This window comes from Malurus melanocephalus, unplaced genomic scaffold (assembly GCF_030028575.1).
Source record: "Malurus melanocephalus ecotype Western Australia unplaced genomic scaffold, MMel_1.1 scaffold_470, whole genome shotgun sequence".
Classification (NCBI taxonomy): Eukaryota; Metazoa; Chordata; class Aves; order Passeriformes; family Maluridae; genus Malurus; species Malurus melanocephalus.
In genome coordinates this window covers 55813-79054 of record NW_026623702.1, presented here as the reverse complement: position 1 = coordinate 79054, position 23242 = coordinate 55813, and the positions used below count along the sequence as shown (strand labels likewise).

The 23242-nt window shown below is 45.9% G+C and overlaps 1 protein-coding gene across 3 annotated transcripts; it reads right to left on the bottom strand.

The window, feature by feature from the left end:
• Positions 1–19: 19 nt before the first annotated feature.
• YDJC (YdjC chitooligosaccharide deacetylase homolog) lies at positions 20–23103 on the bottom strand. 3 transcript variants are annotated; one of them, XM_057380752.1, is made up of 7 exons: positions 22932–23103; positions 19694–19912; positions 14252–14424; positions 6281–6440; positions 5527–5626; positions 4636–4813; positions 20–3224 (listed from the first exon to the last, which is right to left on the bottom strand). In XM_057380752.1, exons 3-7 carry the CDS (start codon positions 14407–14409, stop codon positions 2915–2917), a joined length of 906 nt encoding a protein of 301 aa, XP_057236735.1. In that variant the 5' UTR covers positions 14410–14424; positions 19694–19912; positions 22932–23103; the 3' UTR covers positions 20–2914. The 3 variants fall into 3 exon arrangements, with proteins under 3 accessions (XP_057236735.1, XP_057236734.1, XP_057236733.1); XM_057380751.1 differs by lacking the exons at positions 19694–19912; positions 22932–23103 and adding an exon at positions 15031–15223; XM_057380750.1 differs by lacking the exons at positions 19694–19912; positions 22932–23103 and adding an exon at positions 14508–14847.
• Positions 23104–23242: the final 139 nt, after the last annotated feature.

The window sequence follows — 23242 nt, the reverse complement described above, 5'->3', positions numbered from 1 at the left end:
TACCTCACCTCTGTTGAAAGTAAATTTTTTTATAAGTTAGGGAGCTAAGAAATTTTATGTTTAAGTGTTCTTAGACAGATTCTTTGGCAGGTAAATAAAGTTAAACCACATTCACCTTATTTACGGAAACTTGCATTTCCTAAGTGTTTTCAGGCTTGTGAGAGCACTATTACCAAATTTTCACATCTTCGTGTCTTCATTTGCAGAAAGTTGGTACTGATTTTGTTTCGTTCACGCTCACTCGGATACATAATAAAATAATGCCAAATTATCTGTCAAACCGAAGTGTGTAACTTCTGCATCACCTGAGTCAGTGTACCTTTTGATCATGTCTGTTGGCATGGAAAYCTACCATTCTCTAAATTTTATTTGAAACAAAACTGTAGCACTAGTTTGCTGCCCTCGTTGCTACTCAATAGTTACTCTGTGGTTGTAAAGCCTCTCAGGTCAAAGACTGCGTCTGTCTGCCTCGCTGTGACCCAGATGCCGTGGGAAGGGACGGAGGGGCCGTGTGATTCCAGGAGCTCCGGCAGCRCCGCACCGGCCGTTCCCATTCCAGCTCGTCACACAGAAGACAGATCTTGCTATCAGTTCTCTTGGTGTGTTCTTCATAGTCCAACTGCTAAACTGCAAAATGTGTAAACAAAGTGCTGGCACGCGTCCGGGGCAGCCTCTGAACAAAGGGATCCAGCACCTGTGTGGCTGAAGGCTGAGGAGAAGAAATCCAAGTGCGAAGTCCTATGATAACTCAGGAAATCAAGCTCTTGTTCTCTCTGGTTCCCTAAGCCATGCTGAATTCTAAATGTGCAGTTGAACATCCACAATAAAAGCAGCGCACTGGTGAAACTACACCCAGGAGTACTGGTATAGGCTTTCTGCAAGTCCATTCTGCTACCCTAATAAAAATTGCTCTCAAAGGCTTTGTGGCATGGTTTTATTTTCACAGAGGTCTGGGGGTTAACYGGGATTGTTGTAGTGTTTAATTTGAACTTGGGTTGTCCTTAAAGCTTTCACAGAACCGCTGAGAAATTTCCTTATTCTCCCTATAATTTACATAATTGAAAGGCTCCCTATTTAGTAGTCTTTTAGTAGTTCTTCATTCATTTCTCTAAATTAAATGGAAATTTGGGRTTTAATGCTCTTCATTTAAAATACAGAATTTTAAAATCCATTTTCTGTTCACAATACAGTGCTCGTGTAAGGCTGCCCTCAGGTCTTCAGTGCTCAGCTAGCAGGACATGCATCCAAAATTCCGCAGGTRTGTAATGTCCTCATGGGTGCGATCAGAGCCAGTTCAGCGGTTAGAACATGGAGCAGTTTAAGCGTTTATAATAAAGTTTAATAGTATCCATAAGGATGTGGTGACAGTCCCGTAACCGAGGGAGGGTGCAGTGAGGCCCGGCGGGCAGCGGGTGGCGCTGCTGGGTGCGAGCGCTCCGGGCGCGGCTCTGTCCCGGTGCCCCCGGCAGGAGCGGGTGACACCTGCCCTGCTCCGACCCGGCCCGGCTCAAGCGTTTAAGGCATTTTCTASAGTTTAGAAAAAAATCGGAAAAAATACTTTCTGCAGCATCCTTKATGTTTTTCCTATTTGTACAGGGCAAAAACTTCTTCAGACGTTATAGGAAAGGTCAGACGGTTCCCATTAATGATAGAAAGGGATGCCTTTCCAGGGCTATAGGAGCAGACAGGTGAATGGGTTGAGTTCACTCACCACCTGTGACCAAACCCAAAAGCCTCCTGAAGCTTTGCAATAGAAAAGGCCTGAGTTTATTTTTTCATTTAAAAGAATGATGATCTGACATTTTTAATATTAAAAAACATGGTTGACAAAACTGATTACATTAAATAGATCATTCTTGTGCAGAAAATGAGCATAAACAATCTAAAATAATTTTTTCCCATGTGAAAGTTCCCATGGGAAAGGAATGACAGAGCTGCAGTTAAGAATGTATCAGCATTACTGGGGCTTGTTGGAGTTTGAATGCTTTGGTGAYAGGGACAAAAGGGACAAATACAGGGACCTTCTCCACTCTGCACAGCACATGGTTGTCCTGAGGGGCAGTGGGTGGTTCAGGAGCAGTTGCTGCTGCTCTCATATGCAGCAGTTACTGAAATAGCAGATGGGTCAACAGTTGCTGCTCCTGCAAAGTCATCCAAAAAATAAGAAGCCTCTCCAAAAGGGCTGCAGCTGATGTTACTTTCCCGGGGGTGCTTAATGCCAAGAGGCAACATAAACAGGCAGAGACACAATTCCTGCCAGCTGAGGCRGCTGCAGACCCCACGGGGCTGCGTGTGACCCGACCACTCCAACCAGAGGAAGGCTCTGAGGGTGACGTGTCCCAGCATCCCTCACCATCAGTGAGCAGCTACGAGTGGAGGRGCAGGGACTGGGTGCTTCCAGAAAACCAAATGCCATGGGTCACCTACACTGAGTGGATACTCCATAGCAGCACCCACTCCCCAGCACATTTCTTGTTTTGTCATTAAGTCTGAAAAGAAAGATGATCAGGCCCCTGAGGSTGCCGTGCTGCAAAGTGTCCCTCACAGCCAAGTGTGTCTGTGGAGCTGAGCCCCAGGAGCGTGTGCTGCACCGGGGTCTTGTGGAGGGGGTGTCACAGAATGGGTTTGGCACATTCAGAGCAGATGTGGCCTTCACACGGGCAGCTGAGGCTCTGGCGCCCTACCTGGAGCTGCTCACAGCGGGGTGGGGTCCATTCCCAGGCTGTTGACAGCTCCTGTGAGCTGTAGAGGGCCTGTGACACTGATAACAGAGAGATGATGGATGGATGGAGGGATGGATGGATGGATGGATGGATGGATGGATGGATGGATGGATGGATGGATGGATGGATGGATGGATGGATGGATGGATGGATGGATGGATGGATGGAGGGAGAGATGGATGCTCATTTATTTAAAGATCTTTGAATGAACACAGCTGAATGTTCCTGTTTTTGTAATGGCTCTGCAGTTCCGGTTTAGTTAATGTCTGGAGTTCATGGAGGCGCTCCCAGGACTGTGAGAAGTCATCCGGTCCTTCCCCACAGCCGCCAACAGGGGGGACACTGGGGTAGCCTGGGTGCACCATCAGTTCGATTGTCACTGTCCTGCTCTGCGGTGCCTTGGCCGTGAGCTCCAGGATGGCGCTGTCGATGGCGCTGCAGATGCTGCTGACAGACATGTTCCTGCCCATGGTGCTCAGGCCTATGTAAATGTCTGGCCACCTGCAGCCAGAGGAGGGAACACTGGCATTAATGCTAAAGAGGTAGGTAAAAAATTCTGTTATGCCCAAGGGATTAAGAAGCAAAATTTACCTAAAATTTAAGATAGATAAGGGGGAGGAGGTTTAAAAACTTTTAGCTATAAACAGAAGTAAACCCAGAAGCTTTCCTTATTAAAACCAGGATCCTATTTGAAGCAGCAKTTCTGCAGGGACAGCAAGCCCCAGCACTGCTGCTGGGACAGTATTGACACACATTGTGTCACATGGGGTGTTTGGCATCTGTGAGCTCACAGGTGATTTTATTTTCCCAAAAGGGAATAGCAGCTCTAAACCAAGCAATGCCTCACTATCAAAATAACCAAAGCCTGAATTATAACCCTGAGTGAAATAGATACAAAAGTGACTGAAATAAACCGGAAAGCACCCAGCTAAAGAAGCCTTCTGCCAGAATGTATCAARGAGCCATCATGACTGGACAAAATGTTACTGCTACAGGACACCACCTACACGCTGCTTCTGAGTAGCTTCACTAAATTCTTTGTTCAAGTCCGGCTGTAAATGCTGGTTCTAAGTGTGGCCTGTACGAGTCCAGGGGAGTTGAGCAAGTGCATGGGAGGGCAGAATGACAATGTTTTTGGAAGAAATCGAGGCTGGAATCTTTACCTGAATGATTCCAGAAGGGCTCAGTTTGGCTCTTCTTGAGAAAGGAGAAATGCCAGCCTGCTGTTGGTGTTCAGAACAACTGATACCAAAAAAATAATCCCAAAAAATGATGTTTCCAGTGGACTGAGGAAGTAATGACATCTGCTCCAAGGTGACTGCAAGGGTCTCAAGTGAACCCTGTCTAAGCTTTTAAGAAAAGGATTTTACTGGGGGAAGGCCTGAGTTTTCTGGGTTTGGCCCCTGAGATGCAGGACACTGACAAGGCTGTTTGCTTAGAGCAGTGAGCACCCTCTGTGCTACTGCCAGCTCTCAGAGCTTCTTGCTTCMCCTTAACAAATACTTGCTTCTAATTTTTCTCTTTCCTGCTACTTAAAACCCTTTCTCTACTACATCAGGAAGATGAAAAGTTAGCTCTTGCAAACTTTCCTGAGATTATGCTGTTTAAATTCCAGCRTTGATGCAGCATTTCTCCTGACATTCCAGATGCCAGGCTGATACAGCTTCACTAGGAAGGCTGAGAAGCATATTCTCAAAAGAACATTTCCTTTCAAGTAGAAAGTGACTCATCTCTGTTCAAACAAAACTTCCTAAGCCTTGTGCCCCCAGCAYTTTCGTGCTCCTCCCGAGCCTCTTTTTAAGGCTTCAGAGGAAAGAGAAAGGTGGTGTTCCATTTTTGAAAGATACTATCAGGAACTGATAAAATCTAAACGTTTTACTACAAAAAAAAGGGTGAGTAATATCTATCTTACCTTATTCCATGTTTTGTAAACACATCCACTGTGTTAAAAGAATCTTCTTCTACTCCCAGGTAAAAGTCCATCAGGGATGGTGGAATCCAGTCACAGTTATGAAGGCCTGGCTCTATTGGGACACGTGTGTACTTAATCCCATATTCCTCCARCACCTCTGCAAATACATGCCTGACCTCTGTAAGTAAAACCAGAGACTGCAGTCAGGATTTGTATAACCAGCTCCTTGTGCYCGCTGCAAGCTGTTAACACAGAGGCTTCTTTCCTTTTGTGGTTAACAAAACAACATTCCACTTGGTTTATCTACTGCTTGAAATGGTTTTCTTCACCTGCATGGGAATCAGCTTCTATACTGAAAACATTTGTCCCTCAACATCTGCTGTAGGTAGCCTGTCATTCTTCTGTGTACAATGGCCTTACTTGCAAAACAAGGACAAAAGATCCTTGCTCWTCTCTAAAGCTGAGATCTGCAGGGAGGAACTGTGGTAGGAACACAACTGACAGGAGGGCGTTCTTGTAGCATCTGGAAGAGTCACCAGCTATTGCAAGCTCYAAGAGTTTAAACTGGCCAGTCTGCTGCTGGCTTTGGTCTGCCTCCTTCAATGTGGGTGAGAACATTAGGATGCTGAGAATTATTGGTCCTTGGAGGAAAAGTTGTMACCCAAGCCATTTGTGCCATTAATGCCCTGGTGCTGCTATGGGAAAATCCAGAGCTCCAAGAGAGTTTGGGCCTGGGCAGGACTGTCAGGTCAGATGGGAACATTCAAAATGCACCTGCCAGCAGGCGTTTTATGGAGGGGTTTATTGCTGTGGCAGGGAGAGTCCCCTCTGAGCCAACCCTCTGCCTCTCTCACCTGCTTGGCACTGAGGACAGGAGKATTTCCTTCTTACCTGGGAGAACATGGACATGCTGGTGCCCATCCATGTGAGGAGGTAGGTGACCTGTCAGCTCATGGAACAGCTCCACCTGGGCCTTTAGCTCCTGCTTCACCTGTGCAGCAAAAAAGGGTCAGAGGCTGAGAGCAGGGAAGTGATGGAGCTGCTGGGACCTCACTGGGAAGGAGTCACAACCTGGCCCTGGGATGCAGCAGGTGCTGTGCTTGTACAGGGATGTGCAGCACTGCTGGGCTGCCCAGAGCCTCCCYGGGGCATGGGGCTCATTGTGGTACTGCTTACGGGGATGGTGCTCATACTGGCATGTTCTAATTACACAGGAAATTTAAACATCCATTTCTGTTTAAAATGAACACAGTTTTGATCACATGAACAAGGGGCAAAACCAGCCATCTCCCTAAAGAACCAAAATCTCTCACAAGCTGATGAAAAGACTGGTGCCTACTTAMGACTTTTCTGTCATTTGCTCTTTACTGATTTCTGAGTTCTTTGTAAAGACTGTTCCAGTGCCCCTTCTGCCCCCTCAGATAAACTGTTAGCCATGTATGCAGGCACTGAATGTGTTCTCAAAGGCTGCAGAGCCTTTGGTACAATGAGGCCCAGGACCTAAAAGCCAGTTTGAGCTGCACAGGCAGGATTCATCTCTAAGCCCCCTCACGGCTTGGATCTGGGAGAGGTTCTCAGCTCTTACATGCTGGGGTAAGTGCAGGCTGATTTGTATGAGGAAAGCATGTATGAGGCTTTCTCCTACCTCTGACATATTCAGGAGACCTTTTGAYAGAGCTGTTCTGAATCCCATTTTTCCRTGGAAGAATCCATCTTCATTGAGCAGAGATGAGTTTGTCTTGAGCACCTCACATACAGGGGAGCCCTCGGAGAGGTTGGCATGCAGGCCTATYGGGATGTTGTATCTGTAATAGAATGCAATATCTGCTAAGCTTTGTCWCTCCATTACTGTGGCCAAAGAGGGGAAGATTTAAGGGTAAGAACTCGACTGATCTTAGTGGTGTTGCTGTACTCACTGGAGGACATTTTGCATCTGTGCTCTGCTAGAAAGGAGAGCGGAGTGACCCCAGCAGAGCAGAACAACTCCAGGTGATCACCCTGTGCCCAGGGCCAGCCCGTGAGTCCCCCCAGACTCTGCTGCCACCCTGGCTCACAGCACGAGGAATCTTGGGCTAAATGCTGTAACTGCACTCCAGTAACCACAGTCACTGCTAACTAAATGAAAWATCCAGACCTTGCAGCCTTTTCTAAAGCACTTCATTAGCCCTTGCTAGGTATCCCCTCGAGTTGTTCACCCTGGTAAAGATGGCACATTTATGAGACATCTGAGTTTTACTKGACAACTCCTAAAGCTGCCCTTAAGTAGAATTCGGTCCTTTATATACAAACAGTGCCCAAGGCAGCTGTTACAGCAACAGCTCAGGCTACAGTGTAAATACTGTSTGAGTTTAAGAGTTTCCTGGTCCGAGGGGCTGCAGCTGCAATTGCCTGCAGTGGCCAGGCTTCTGTCTCCTGGAGCATTCACTCAGTGAATGACGAGGCTGAGCTGTACAGAGCAGCATCTCCCTGGCACAGCCAGAGAAGGATTAGTGCAGGGAGAACCTCAGTGAAGTGCAGAACCTTGCTAAGGAATCACAGGGGCATGACTGATTAACCAGTTACACTCCGTAACATTAAAAAATAAAAGAGGAACTATGGAGCTGGAGTGGCTGCAGAGCTYTCTCAGCCACAGGGCTTAGCAGGGTGCTGGTGTTTCCTTCTTGGTGTGTGCCATGGATTCCCCTACAAGGAGAACAGGACTTGTGTGTGCTTGGATTTGTGCTGGGTCTCATTAGCATTTCTGGAAACCCTCAGAATCAGTAGCCAAAATGATGCTTTGAAACTTTTTCCAAGACAACCCGTGCTCTCTGGCTGACCCAGCGAGTGGATGACAGAACTGCAATGTTCCATCTGTGCTGCCCAGTCTGAGTCATGGCACAGGGTGAACTTCAAGGCAACAAGTCTGGGATGCTTTAAATCCTTCTTGGAACTCCTGCATGGAGCTGCTAAAMCTAGGTGTGATCTGTCCCTGGTACAGCCCTTGTGCCACAGGGAGGAAAACAAAAGCAATCTCCATTTAGGCAATGTGCAAAAATGAGACCTTCCTCTTTTGTCTTGTGTCTGAAGATGACTGGTGAAGCACCAGCTTACTGGAGGCAGGACTGTGGATGCATTGGACCAAGTCAGAGTCATTTAGCTCCTTCAGGTTCTAAGGCTTCGCTCCTCCTTGCAGGACTGAAAATCTTTTTTCCCTGGCTCTTCCATGCCTTGTGATCCAGGTAGATGGTGCAGTTTGTTGCTAGATGCTTCTCAAAGACATAAATGTTAAGACTCAGGTTGTATGYACAGGTCTGTGCAACAAAATAAGTCCAGTGTGTGATTAAGGAGCTTGAATGTTTGCTTAATGGAACAAAAGAGCATGTGGAGAAAAAAGGTCYTCTCTGGCTTTTCTGATCTGGTGATCTCTGTGCAGCAGGGCCTGATTGTTTCACTGGTGATAAATGCTCATTAGAGATGGGGCCTGAGCACCTGTGCACAGCAACTCCTGGCAAATACAAGAAGTGGAAGATGTGTCATTGGGGTGACAGGCTGCAGTGCAGGACAGGAAGCAGCTGCAGTACAGAAGGGGTGGTGTGGCAGGARGACTTCCCCTCCATCCTGTGACCTGCTGGGCACCCTGCATGAGCCCAAAGGCAGAGGGGAAGCTGTGGTTTTGTTTCAGTTTTCTTTTAGAAGTCCACCCCAGATTCCTTATCATATCTCTGGGAAGCTCTTGACTGCATCAGCTGGAGTATTATTTGTACCACAGCCAATGCTGTTTGCAAGAAAAAAGGATTCATGTGTTACCATGAATCAGCAGATGGACTTTTTTTTGTTGAGTACTCTCTTTCTCATGTGTTGTGGGAGGGCAAGAAATGAACAGCTGAACCTCTCAGGGCTGTCTCCTAGAAGCATCAAATGAACAGCCTCAAATGCTGTGAGGGAGGCTATTTGCAGGAACAGGCAAGGCCCTCCAGCAGGTGTGGGACACCAAGGAGCCAAGGGCTGCATTGGGGAACATGAGAGCAGCTCCAAACCCAGCCCCAGAGCTGGGGAATGTGCAGAATGTGGAAGTGCAGAGAGAGCTGGCCTTGTCCTCGGGTAAGAGGAGACTCTGACTGTAACATTAGAGTGYGTTTCAGAGCTTTGCTTAACACCAGATGAATATCTTAATAGTTTTCTCGTAGAGTCAGTCCTGGTTGGAAACACATGCTGAGGTGTCTGAAGAGGAATTGCTGGTGTTTAATGGCTCTGGAATACAGGAACTGAAAGCAAAACTCAAAATACAGTATGTGAGAAACTTGTTCAGAAATATTCATCTGTGGGAGGTGCACAGAAGAAGGCATGCTGGGATGGTTGTAAGGATATGGGAAGGAAGAGAGTTCAGTGGGTACAGCAGAGTTCTGCTGCAGCCTAGCAGGGGGAAAAGTCAAGGTGCAGGAATATCCTGAAAGRGCCCATTTTTCAGAGCACAGACAATTGTTTTTGTTGCACAAACATACTTTGTAGTTGCCCATATCTTTTTAAAGACTGTAAAATATCTGCTAATTTACTGGCTGAAGCACAGAAGCAGAGACCAGCAGCTCAAGCAGCTTATGCAGCATGTGATGCTGCCCTGGGAGCAGAACTCAGCTGTTGTGGGTTTGGCCTCACACCCACTGCTCTGCCCRAGCCCTTTCCAGATGGACAGGGTGAGCCCTGCTGGTCACTCCTGGTCATTAACTGATAGTTGCTCACAGGAAATTCAAAATAAAAGGACTGGCATTGGGTTTCAGGCAACAGTTTAGTTTCTGAATACAGCTACCCTTGCCAAAACAAAATTATGCGAAGAATCTATTTGGCATCTGTAAATTCTTTTTGGTGAYTATTTTAAGCTGCAATGACCCTTCCAATCTGTTTGGAGAGGGTACTCTCTATGTTTGCAAGTCTGTCCCAGTGCCCTGGGAATGCAGAGATGTGAAGCAGGATTTAGCACAGGGGTTCAGTTCATTCCTGATAAATCCACAGGACAGTGGCTCTACAGGTGGGTGCTCCTGGAGCAGGAGCTGCCTGGGAGCTTGCAGAGAAGAAGTTCAGGTCACTGAGGCTAATCCACTTGTGAGCTGCTACCTGACTCAATGTTTCTCTTCTCAGCATCCCCTGTAAAGTTGGGGGAGAAAAAAAGGGGGTTGTGCAGGGGTAGATATCCTTACAAGTGCAGCAAGAATCAAGAAGGAATTCACCCTGGCAAGATTTCTGAGTCAGCAAGCCCAGTCCAGTTATCAAAGAGGGAGGAAATACAATCAGTTAAACTGCTTCCTTTTCAAGTAGTTGCTTGTTTTGCCACATGAGTGCTCTGAACAAATGTCTCTGCTGAGGCATTGTGCAGCTGCAATCCCTGTTCATTCACATCCTCGGCAGTGAAGGGACCCTGGACAGGGTTACTACACTGAGTCACTGAGCTCAGTGGATGAAAAACAGTGCCCTGGATCCTGCCTGGCCATGCCATGGGACTCMCTGTGCTCCTGGGAGCAGTTGCAATGGCTGTGGGAATGATGAGATTTGCCAAGCACAGTCCCAATTGCCTCGCTGAAGCCTGTGTGCTCTGGCGTGGCACTTTACCCCTTGGGTAAACAGATCCCACCTTCCATACCCTGCATGTATCATCAGGAAATTGCTGATCATCAGGTTTCAGCCTAAGTGTGAYCCATGTCAGAGCCTCATGTAAATATCTAAACATCCCACTTCACTAAACACCAAGTGTCTGAAGCCAGACAAAGCTAGGCTTTGACCAAAATGTGCACTTCTTCATTTCCTCACGTTGGCATTTGCATACTTTCACACACATTTTCACCATTCAGTAATATCYGCTTCTCATCAAATACCATCTTTTCTTGTTCTATTGCTGTAAGGACTTATTTCTTCTGCCAGAAATGCTGTAAAGCCTGTGAAGTGTTAAAAGCTCGTGCTGTAACATASCTTAGGGACCCAAGTTTCTGTTGTAATTACATCATTGTTTCAAGTGCAGCTCCTGTGCCTGTATCCTTACRTCAGCAAAATGTGCCACTGCCACTAAAGTCAATATGATCTGGGATTTTAGTGTAAGGCTTCAGATTGGGTCCCACCCCTATCCAAACAGTTCAGCCATRGAACTGTCTGCTCTGTGATGAGCAGTCGTACAAAAGGGTGATGAGAAAGCATGAGAGWTTTCTAGATTAATCAGATGTTGACTGGAAGGGTCAGAATTAAGTCACAATTTACACACACATTTTGCAATTAATGTTGATGGGAAAGGAAGTGAAAACATAGACAGTAATGAAATGTGGCTTTGTTAGATTCTTCTGTTAAATATACCCAGATGTTGTGGGGGCTTCGGTTGATGTTCAGCATTTAAACTGCAAAAAAACACCCAGGAAGACTGAGGTTGTGTTCTAAAATATGTCACCCTTCATGAGCTGTTTGGACACAATCAAGTGGAAAAGGGCTCTAAGGCTCAGTGACACCAGAACTGTTTGATATAAGGGGGAGTGGGGGGTGRGATATGGCAGCAAACTGTCTTAGGTGTCACTATTTCTATCTCCATATTTCTAATGAAAAAATAAGCCATCTCTTCATTTCAGGTTAGAAACCAGCCCTTGTAATTTCTTGAAAAGTTGTGGAATAATCACCAGGAAGTCTGGCTGACTTCAAGGTAGGGCCTGTTAAGCAGAAAATTGAGATTATRTTATTTGGATAAGCAGGAAATCACAGTCAGTCAAGGCCCCATAAAGAGAAAAGTTTTGAGTTACTGAAAAAACCCTCAACCCACAAAGGCAGTCTGTTCTCCCACCTGCCACCCTGGTTATACTCTGCTCTGGCAGATGCTATCAATAGGTTTGTCATTTGGTGATGGATCAGGCCTCTGTTGAAACTTCTCTGTGAGTGTGCCACTTCTTTCAGCCCAGTTGTGACATGGAATGAGGAAAGCCCAAGATCCTGAGCCCGCATGTTAAGGAAGGTGTATTATTTACTGCTTGGTTCTGCTCTTCTGCAGTTGGCTTGTGTTAGAGCTGATACAAAGATCTGCTGACTATCATCACATGTCTGCCAAGGCTTCTAATCAAAACTYGAGGCAACAGATGGTATACCCAGAAACCTACAGAATTGTTGTGAAAATGAAAGGAAGACAGAAATTTCAAAGGAACTGTGTTCCTTTCTGAAGGATGCTGAGAACTAACATTGCAGGGCAGCATAAGGTGCTAAGAAAGGAAAAGTTGTCTAGTTATTAATTAGCTTTGCCTGTGTCCAATTAACTGGAAACCAGGTGAGCAGTAAGAGCTTAAGACTTGCAGTGACAAGCAACCATGTCATAGGCAGTTTATCAATGAGCCACAGAAGCAGTCCATCACTCTTGCAATCCTGGCACCATCTGTGTAAAACACCAAATTCCACAGCACTGGAATGTCCCCCAGGAAAGAACAAGCTGCTTGCTTCAAGCCTCTTCTCCCAGCTAAGGATACTCTTCCTACTTCCACCACTGGTCAAGGCTGAGTAGGGGGAGGCAAACATGAGGAGAAAAAAAACCAGACAGACTTTCATCCCATAAAACAAAAAGCCTCAATATTTACAGTGGGATGGGAGATGGAGACTCCAAGCAGGGGGAAGAGGGAATAATACTGGCAAAGCAGTCAAGCAAGTGATACTTCCCCATTTTTGCCTCACAAGATGAGGACGATTCAATGACATTTCTGGTAAGTCTGACCTATTTGACCTCTGGGTAGAAAGCGTTTGCGTCATCCTTTGTAACAGAACAAATATCTCAGGGGTGACACAGGAGTTTGTTTACACACACAGGTGCTGATTAGCAGCAGCTGAAGCTGGGCTRATTCCAGCATGGCATTCCACCATGAGGGAACACTCCTCCCCACACCTGCTAATGCTCTCCCCATGTCTGGGTAGGGCTGAATACACCTRCAGAGAATTACACAAATAAGGAACTGTAGAATGTGAGCTCTTGATTTTCAGTGCTGGCAGATTTTCCCTAAGCCACCCTGCTTATATGCTCAGAAACAGATTTAAATCCATTTCATTCATATTAACAATTCAAAATTCAATTCCCCCTCCCCCCACCAAAAAAAAAAAAAAAAAAAAAAAAAAAAGTCAAATTGTGGCTGCAGCCTCTGCTGTCCTCTGCCCTCCAACCTGGCTTTTCACAACCTCATCAGCTGCCAGCACAAGTGTCATGACCTGGATTCAAAGATGCTTTTTAAACCCTTCATTACATGGCCTACTTCCTGGCTATGGAAATGAGGCCAGGTGGATTCTATTTTAAAAGCCTGCTAAAGACCATGGCTAAAATAGCTGACAACATTAGCAGAYCATTGGGGCTTAAAGGGTTTCACAGAGCCTCTGTGTCTGAGACACGTGCTGGCTTTATCTCTGTGTTTTATGTTTAATTTACTAATAGGATTTTAGGAATCTCAGTGGTGTTGTGCCCCTCCCCTTCTCATTCTCAGACAGTTCCTCTATCCATGTTTGTGTGGAATTTCTGGCCTTTTTAACAGTCTGGTTTGCTGCTAACACCACACCTGGGCCTTCCTCCACTACCCTATACCAAAGAAGCTACGAGCAATTTCCAAGTACCCCTAAAACCGCAGCAAACTGAGGAGAGATGCTCAAGGAGAACAAGGACAGCAGGACTCCCATGAAACCCTCCCCCTACATCAGTTGCATTTGAAGCATAAGGTCTCCGTTTATTTAGTACCAGTATAGCTCCTTTCATTTTCTGCTTTCCTAAATTGTTTCTCAACCCTGATGTTCCCTTTCAGGACATACTTCTGCTTCCTAGTGCCTACCCACATTGGASCTGAAGCATTAGTGGGGTTTTACCTCCTAAATACCAATAATGCTTCCTATTAAAGGATTTGGTGGACTAGTCCAWGGGACTGCCTCATAGCATTTAATGTGGTGCAGAGCTAAATGCGTCAGCAGCCTCTGAAGTTGGTGAAGAAATAAAGGTGGTAGTTACAAGGTATTGTCCTTTTCTTTATGCATGCATTTTTACAGATGTGTTTATTAAGCTTAGAATAGAAATATTCTAAGTGATAGCAATAATAGAAATATTGATGTGCTTTTTTAAAAACAGGTTTATGGAGTGGAAAAATAAATCAAGTTTTCCACTGCCCAGATTTACGAATAAGCCCTTGCAGAATCACACCTTTCCCTGATTCTGCAGTGAGCCTGGCTGACCTTGTGCTCAGCCTGGATGAAATGGATCAAATTAAATGAGATTTCAAGATTTGTGCTTTTATGCTCTAATAGTTTTAGAGGTAGCAGATTGGTCTGAGTATATAATGTGCACTTTCATTCTGATGATGCATCTTTTAGAAATGTTGGAAGAGAATGTCTAACAAACCCAAATTCTATTAGTCAAATAGTGGGAGGGGCTTCTATCCTGAGGGGGAAAAGAGGTGCAGTAGCTAATTATAGAGAAAGACCATTATGGGTATGGTTGGCAGATCACTGGTTTTACTATGAAGAGTCCTAGTAAATCTGTCTGAATTCAGTTTTCTTATACCAGCCTGAGCTAAGATACAGTGTTTATGCTGGAGCTATAAAAAACTACATTTTCCAGTAGTAGTGGARACTGTCCACAAAGGAGCTAAAGAAAGTAGCTTACCTCCTTGCCAGCTTGGCTGCATCTGCAGCAGCACTTCCGTTGACTAGAAGGGACACGTTAGATATCGCACCAGCCAGGAAACAGTCCACGATGCCTTGGTTTCTCCGAGGACAATAGCCAAAGTCATCTCCAGTTACTATTAGCTTCACCTGGAGCATCCTTAGATGTCATCCCTGGCAAAAAAAAAGTAAAGGAGGTTAAATCGGAACACTCGGCAGTCTGCACATCCCGGGCAAACAGGAAAAGACAGGCTTACCGGGGGCGATCCCCGTCGTGACTCAGCCCCTGACTAACTCCTCCTGCTCCACCTCAGCCGCCGCTGTCTCGCAGCTCGCACAGTGGCCGGATTTGCGAGCGGCCGCCGGGCTCACACCATCTCTGCCCGCTGCTGCCTGAGAGCACCAACCCTGCCCTCCCCTGTGGGGACAAACCCTTGCGTGCATTTTGTGCTTCTGGGGATGAGGGGCGTGCGAAAGGTCAGGGATTTGGTGGGATGATTTAATCGATGGAAGGTGTGCCAGGGGATCAAATTCCTTTCCCGGGCACACCCTCGCCGCGGTGCCCAGTGAAATGGCGCCAGTGCGGATCACCTGAGGCCACCTCGCAGCCGTGACGTCCTTGGGGCCACCGACCCCCGGCCCCATCCGGAGAGGGTGCGGGCCGTGTCCCCGAGGACAACGGGACCGGAGCGGCCTCCGGCGGCCCGGCCCTGCCCTCTCACAGCAGCGGCGGCGAAGGGGGCCCGCCAGCCCTCCTCCCGCTCCCGGCGCGGTGTGTACCTCCGCTCCGGCCCGATCCCGATCCCAGGGCCGCCGCCAGCTGTGGGTGGCCGCGGCCGCCGCTGCCCCGGGAGGGACGCTGGCCCCGGTGGCGGAGCTGTGCCCGCGCTGCCCCGCCGTGCATCCCCCCTGCCCGCGCTGGGAGCGATCCCAGGGGGAGCACCCGCGGTGAGGGGAGCACCGGGCGGCCCCGCCGCAGCGCCGGCGCCTCCGAGCGCGCCGAGCACCGGGGAGGCCCCGCCGGCGGCCCCTGGCGGCTGCGACCAGCAGCGCCGCACGGCCCGGCACGGCCCGGGAACGGTTCCCCCCTTCCCCGGGTTAGTCCGGCACGGCCCGGGAACGGTTCCCCCCTTCCCCGGGTTAGTCCGGCACGGCCCGGGAACGGTTCCCGCACGGCCCGGCCTGGCTGCAGTCGGGCTGCCGCACACAGAATTCCCGGGGTGCTCTGACGCAAGGCCGAGGTTCATGTTCTGTGCTGGCTTCGCGCAAAACTGATCATCCCAAGAATGCCATGGATATACAATCCCATAATCGGTGACCATCACGATAGCCATTTGCTTGTTTTCCCCCACCTTGGTTTGTGGGCAGTTTGCACTCCGTCTGACTTTAAAGCCATAGGGCAGCAAACCCTGGCCAGGAGGTCCCACAACTCCTGGTGCTGGGATGGGGAAGGGCAGGCAGACCAGAAGAGAGTTTCACAAAGAGCAGCTTCTAACATGCTGTCATATAGTGCTGGATGTCAGCCAGCTCTCCATCAAGCTGCATGTAAAATCTTGTTTGTCCTGGCATGGAACTGCTTTTTCTTACTGTAGAAAAACTATTCTGGATATACCAGGATGAAAGTGAAAGTGCCAAATAGTTAGCTTAGAAATGGTGAGTGCAAGATACTGTCAGCCTATGTTTTTCACCTGTGAAAGAGGATGAAGTTTTATCAAAGCAGAACAACCCCCTTCTTGGTCTGTAATGTTATCCCAAAACATTCACCCACTTCTGATATTGCAGGAGAAACAACAAACTCATGTTTGGGGTAGGGAGAGTGGCAACTCATGAAGTGCCAAGGTAACATGTCCATGGATCTGGACAGCTGTCTTGGTGTTTGCTGCTAGACTGCTCCAGGAAGCAGGGATCACACTTGAACTAGGACTTTTGCATGGATGATGGTGATTTGCACCTCTGAACCTGTGCCAACATGGAGGTAAGAGAAGAAACAGCTGTCAAGCCAAGCACAGGCTTCTTGAAAGAGCAGCTGGAGTGAAATGTGTTGGAAAAGGCTATAAGAGTTGTTTCTGTGGGAATGGACTGACCATCATGCTGCTTAATTCATCTATAAAGAAACCAAAGCCTCTGGGTGTCTTCTTTTTCAGCAGAGCTCAATTCCTAAAAGAGAGCCCCAAAATCAAGAACATGATTTGGAGGCACAGCCAGAGACTGACTGTTCTCAGCCAAGGAAGAACTATCAATTTGGAGACAGAAAAGCACACTTCAGCAGAGGAAATTCCACCATTTTCACACCTGGAACTGAAGTTTGAAACATTACGTGGGGGCATGAACACCTGTGTAAGTAGTGGCTTTCCAGGTCTGTCTCCAAACAAGGAATTTGGAATCACTGAATTGRGGTAGGTGGCAGCCCTGTTCATCTTAAGGCTCTCATTAACTCCAGCCCACAYAGCAAACTGCTACAGAACCTTGTTTCCATTAGCCTGAGGGCACTTTGAGAGGCAGCTAAGTTTTGGATGGTTATTTGTAAGCTTCTTTTGATACTTTGTAGGAGAAAAATAAAAGCAGGATGGGTGGTAGCAATATTAATAATGGGAAAATCTGGTTCCTAGGCTGTGGTCTCCCTACAGGGCCTGAAATTGGAATGTGGGAAACTTCTGCTGCATTGAGAGTGGACATCAGCTGCCTGTCACTTTCTTACTCTTTCTTGCTCTTCCCTGTTCATGTAAATGAACACTGACTACTGGAAACGATGGTTAAAACTGGAGACAGCCTTCTGCCTCTTCAGTGACATTTTCTCTCAGTAAAAAATTATATTAAATGAAATTCAAAACAGATCATGACTAAAATGCTGTAGAGAACTTGCTAAATCTTCATTCAGGCAATTCCTGTGAGCTTTTCTGTCATTTGATAGTTGTATGGCTGTTACAGAAAAGTTTTTGATGCTCTGTAGAGGTTTCTAGTGCCCTTGGCATTTCAGGGGGGATATTTGTGCAACTGCTACTTGCTTYCCCTTCTGGGAGATGAACATCACAGCCTGCCCACATTCCCCAAGAGGCTTCACTTACAGATGAGTGCTGTTAATATAACAGCTGAAGTCAGCACAACTCTGAAGTAACATCATGAATCACAAAATAAGTACCTCCTGTCTCTGCCAATGCAAACTCTGGGGTTTTCTGCCTCTTTCTAGAACTGCCAGTGCTCTCTGCCTCTGCACAGGTGAGAGGCACTACATAAGAATCTTAGACAAAGCTTGGCTTCTCAGCCTTCTTAACCTCAGTATGCATTTAATGCTATTAACGGTAAYATCCTTCTTAAATATTTAATGCACTTCCTGAAGGCTTTTCTTTTCTGATTTCATACCTGTTTATCCAGCTTTCCTTCCTGTAACTGGAAACAAACATTCCCCAGCAAACAAATTTTGCCCCAGTGCCACATCTTCTTAGATCCCAGCAATGTTCCCTTTGCAGCCTGCATACACAGCTGGCTGCCAAAACAGCCCTTGCAGCTGACCCCCATAGAAGTCCAAAGGAGAAAAGCCCTTAAAAATTCAACCTGGAGCTGAAAGGCAAGGCAAACTTCCTCTGGATAGCCTTTCCACTGCAATGATGACAGAAACATTGGCCAGCAATTCTGGATGCCAGGATATGCACTAAGAAGGGGATGCATCTTCCAGCTTAACTAAAACAAAATATAGCCCTTCCTCATCTTAGCTGCAAAAGCAAGCACGAGCTCTCACCATCCTCAAGTGCTTCACTGCTGTTGAGCTTGAATTTCTTTTCCTGAATTTTGAGTTATTCAGTAGCAAATTTAGAGGTTTCCTGTTTTTCACAAAAGCGTTTCCCAACAATTACTACTTCCAACAAGGCACCTGTTTACATGTTGACATAAAAATGTGTTTTCTTTTTCTTGTTCCCTTGGCTGCAGCTATTTAGTTCATTTGGGATTACAATGGTAGCACAGTAGGACTTGGTTTGTCTTTTCTTTGCATRAAATTTTGTTGAAAGTGTGAATTGTAAAAGGCATTGAAATGAGACAAAGTAAAATCCATTTTTTAAATGAAAGGATGTAAACATTTTCTTCCCTGCCCCAGCTTCAAAGATTTACTAAATCTTTGAAGTTCAGTGGCTTCTGTAGAAATGCTTAAACTAAAGCTCTTCATCTGTAAAAGAGTTTCCTCCATCTTGCATCAGAAAGGGTTGAAATCTCCAAATTCTGGGGTACATCTGCTAAGAGTRAAAGGCCTCCCTGCTCACCATGTGACACAGCCAGGCAGTACCTGTCACCTTCCCTCACCCATGTCTGAAATACCTGAATTTACACCAACACAAAATAATGCCAGTACCTGGCAAGGTGCATGGTCCTAGCAAAGTGGCTGAAAGTGAAAGGCAACATTTGCCATTGTGACCTTATTATTAACTTGGCACCCAGCATTAAATTATGGAGGGCTGTTAAAATTACCAAACTCAAATCCCTCCCTATGCACATAGCAGGCCTCTGGTCCTCGGTGATGCTGTGGCTTGTGGATGATGAATTTTAATCCACTCTCCCTTTCTTCAGAGGGTTATTTTCTCTCTGCTGCATTTCCTTCAGTGTCTAATGTATGGTAACAAATAATATTTTAATATGAACTAAGCTACAGCATCTGTGACTTCTGACTGGGATTGAGATGATGTCAAGCCTKCACATTTCTTCCCCAGATGCCTCTTTGCCTGATGTTGAGGTCTATTAAGCATACAAAGACACCTGGTCAAAAATGAGTTGAGACAGGGAATATTTCTCCTAGATGATTGAATAATGGGTCCAAAATAGGTACTGTTTAACTTGTGYACATTAATAGCTTAACCTGGACTATCTGATTCCATTAACTGTTCGATTGCATCAGGAATTCAGTTTGACCTCTCTGAAAGTTATCATACTATCTGGAGCTCATTTCTTGGTATTTATGATAAAGKTTCCTAGAGGAAATTATCTCTAGGCAGAATAACACTTTTATTGAGGTCATAAAGGGGCAGATTATATAAAAGATGCATAGATGCTCAGTGGAATTTTCAGAATTACATTAGTATTTACCTAGTACTGAAACACATGTCTAGAGGTTTTTCAAAACCCATGAACAACTAAATTATTTTAAAAGCTGCCTGAACTGATGAAACATACATTGAATTTTTACATTCTTATTCTAAAATAGAAGCCAGTCATTAAAACCACAATTTCAGTCCATGCCTACAAATTCTAAATAACTTACTCAGCTTCAACTTACACTGTCTAAACAAAAGCAKAGTTAAGCCTGATTTTTACAAATGTTGATCAGAAGCCATTAAAATGAATTAAAAATACCAGAGGCAGGTCCTCATGTTAAGGAAAAAAAAAAGAATTAGTGCAAACATTGGGAATGCCTCAGCAATGTTACTACACATGTAGGTTAACCTGGCAGATCACTTACAATGATTGTTGTCATCTCCCAGCATCACTGAAATCACCCRGAAAATCCCACTTGATTGAGTGGAAAGGCACATTAATTCCTTTGGGGCTCTGAGGGGAGATCTCCTTTTCTTGAAGGACCAGCATCAGTCATGGGAGTGGCTGAGAGACGGTGACAGTGATGGACACAGATGGCCAGGACTCTGCAGAACTTTCCAGGAAATCTTCTCTCCCTCAAAGACTGGAAACAGAAGGCAGGAATTTAAAAACATCAACTATTCTCCCCCAGATGAAAATATCTTCAATTTAAATATGTATATATGTATATGTTMATTTTATTTTGTCAAATGTGCTTCTGCTTATTTACTTATTCTTACATTATGTTTACATCTACTGAATGAAAAAATCTGAGCAAATTATTTTGGTTATCTAGTCCTTAAACATCTCAGGCTGAGTGATAAGAATCTGGAATTCTATAAATTTTTGACAAGCCATTTTTTGTCACTTCAATTTCTCCCTGGGTGTCAGCATTTTATCATTATTACTCCCGTTCACTATTTGTATGAGGCTTAGAGGTCACAGTTGGATGAGCTCTGTTGTAAGGCATGCCAGTGGAGACAAATGTTTCATCTGAAGTGAGGTTTATAACCAGCTGTTCCTTAGTGTAGAGTGAAAGGAAACAGAAAAAAAACCCCACAATATCTTTACAGACCTGATTGTCTGTAGTTACTCTCTTGAGTTCAGTAGAGTTCACCCCTATTGTCCCAGAAAAGGGACCAGATGCAGAGAAAAGCCAATGGAAGAGCTCACATGGACTTGTTTCTATATTAGGTACCAGCTTCTTAAGAACTGTCCCTGTCTGTTTTGCCCAAGATTTGTGTTGGTCTGAGAAAGATCCCAGGTGTTGCTGCAGTGTTGTCCATAAATCAAAGGCTGTGTACACCAAAAGATGCATCTCTGGGGTGTATGTCATGCCCAGGAGCTGCCAGCTCTGCTGCCTTAGTTGTCAGTAATAGCTCCAGTCATGCAAAACAAGGAATACTTAAAGCATTTTAACAAAAGCCAACATAAAAACTATATCCTTTTTCTATAATCTGTTGCTTAGTGTCAGCATACACSCTCTGAAATTTTCTTGTGCCACAGATTTTTCATTCCTGAAAGCTAAAAGCACTTGGCATTGCTCAATCATTATTTCAGGGAGGGCCAGRTTATACCTACAGCTGCACCTGAGTGGAAATGGTAGGAATTTCCAAAATTCTTGAAAATCAATTATGCACAAGGACTGGGGGATAAAGTGATTGAAGTCTTTTTAGTTCCATTTTACATTCTCCCCTTTTACGCCACTGTTGAATTATTTTGTTTGTGAGCATAAACAAGATTCTTAATGAGATTCCTGTCCAAAAAGTTGATGCTCCCATGACCAATGTGAAGTCACATAATTTCTGAGGCAATTTTACCTGGAGCTTAGAGCAATCTACCAGAAATACCAGAAACAATAGAGGGTCCTGTTGCAATGAGGTGGCTGTTAATTGCCGTGGGTGTTTGGCATTGAGGGGCTCTTTGTTGGCAACCGTTCTAACCCAATTATGTTTCTAAAGTGGGACTGAAAAGCATTGTAGGAAGCACCATGTAAACGGCACTAAATGCACTGAGACTGAGCGACCTCCCAGAAAGATAGACAGGTGCCAGCTAAAGCCCCATATGATTGATTTTCCAYGGCTAAAATGGCAACCACAGACATCTGGTTTTGCCCCAGTTATAACAACAGAAGCAAATGTGAGCTGTTGTCTTAGTTAGAACAGCAAGGCTTCTTAGAATGACATAAAAATATGGCATTTGACTATCAATGGGGGATGTCTGGCTTTTCTGTAAACCTTTATACTTCCAGCACAAGGAAATGAGTTTTTATTCCTGAGAAAAGCACACAGTSTGTGTGTAGACACATGTGTTATGTGACTGAGTTTAGTACTTAGGCTTGTTTTAAKGCTGGCCTGGCATTTAAGTCAGAGATTTWWTTTTTTTTTTAAATGTAGGTATAGCAATAGAAAATGGGACAAAGGCAGCACAAAAAAAAACCTAATCATTTGATTGAGTGGGCAGGAAAAAGCCTTGCTGCTTCAGGACTGGTGGAAGAGAGTCAGCTGAGCATCTTATGATGTTTGCACTACCCAGCAACACTAATGTGCTTTCTAAATCATCCCATAATAGCAAGTGCAGTGTTTCAGTTCTTTGCTGTTGCAAGGACAAAATACCATTGTTACAAAGACTTAAGTCCCAAGACAGGAGCCCTTCTACCTTTTTTCTTGCCACCAAGAAGATCAAACTCTTTCGCTCTTTTAAATTACGTTTCATTCTTTACAATTTTACAATGTGGGACTCACACAAGACTGTGATGTGGTACATGGGTCAACCCAATGAGCAGTTTCAGAAGCAAAAGCTAATGAACTGTGTAGGAGTCATCCTTCGTCCACGGCTGCTTCTTACTGAGGTTTTTTTGTTGTTGTTGTTATTGTTTTGGGTTTTTTTTTTTTAGGAGGGGGAGATTTTTCTTCAGTTTGAAAAACTATGCAATAAAGGACAGTATATATGTTAATTTAGGCAGGTGTTTTTTCTACAGAATAGAGCTTAATAATCGTTTTGATAGAAGTACTTTGCAAGAGACTGAAGCACAGGTGGTGCTTCAAAGCAAAGATGTTATTGCAACATCTTAATGTTACAGCAAGTTACATCATTTGTTCTTCTTTGGTAGTGTTTATGCCCGATAATTAGAAGCTCTAATATAATCCAGAAATTACTGGAGTTGCGATGCATTATCATCCAAGTAATTTCACAAATATGAATTCACTTTGCTTTTCAACACGGTGTTACTTTTCTCTGCAAATCCCCCWAATGAGTAGATATTTTTCTTTATTCTGAGAGGCAGAACTGCAGGTAGGAGCAGACCCGAATGTGCCGCCTGCCAGCTCAGAGCTCTAAGCGGCCTGAATGGAACAGCAGGGGCCGATTGACCTGGCAGTGCCAACTGCGGCTCCCTGAGGCTGTGTCTAAACACTGCCCGTACCTGGGCTGTSACCTCAGAGCCTGTTTGACGCTGCTCTGCTGTCAGGACATTTGTCCTTCCCTGGCTCTAGTAATAACTGAACAGTCCTACCCACAGCACATTTTCCCCCCAGGGCCCTTTAACAACCCCTCACGGTGACTTGGCTATAATTTATCATACAGCCCAGACCACGTCAGACGAGAGGTCAGCRGTGACAGACCTGGCCTCTCCTCCTACGTTTTCAGCAAGAGCAAACTGCAGAGTCGTGTCGGGGCTGCCCAGGGGTGCCCGGCAGCCGGGGGTGACCCCGCTCCCCGCTCCGGGCCCGACGGCAGCTTGAGGGAGCGCGGGCCGGGCCCGGCTCCGTGAGGGAACACAGCCCGCAGTTCTCCTTCGCGTCCTCCCGGTGGGGCCGCCACGCCGCGGGCTCTGATTGGCCACTTTCCCCCKTGCCGGTTCGCCGCAGCCCAATGAGAGTGCGCGGCGTCGCGGAGAGCGGGCGGGGATTGGCTGAGCGCGGCGGTGGGCGGG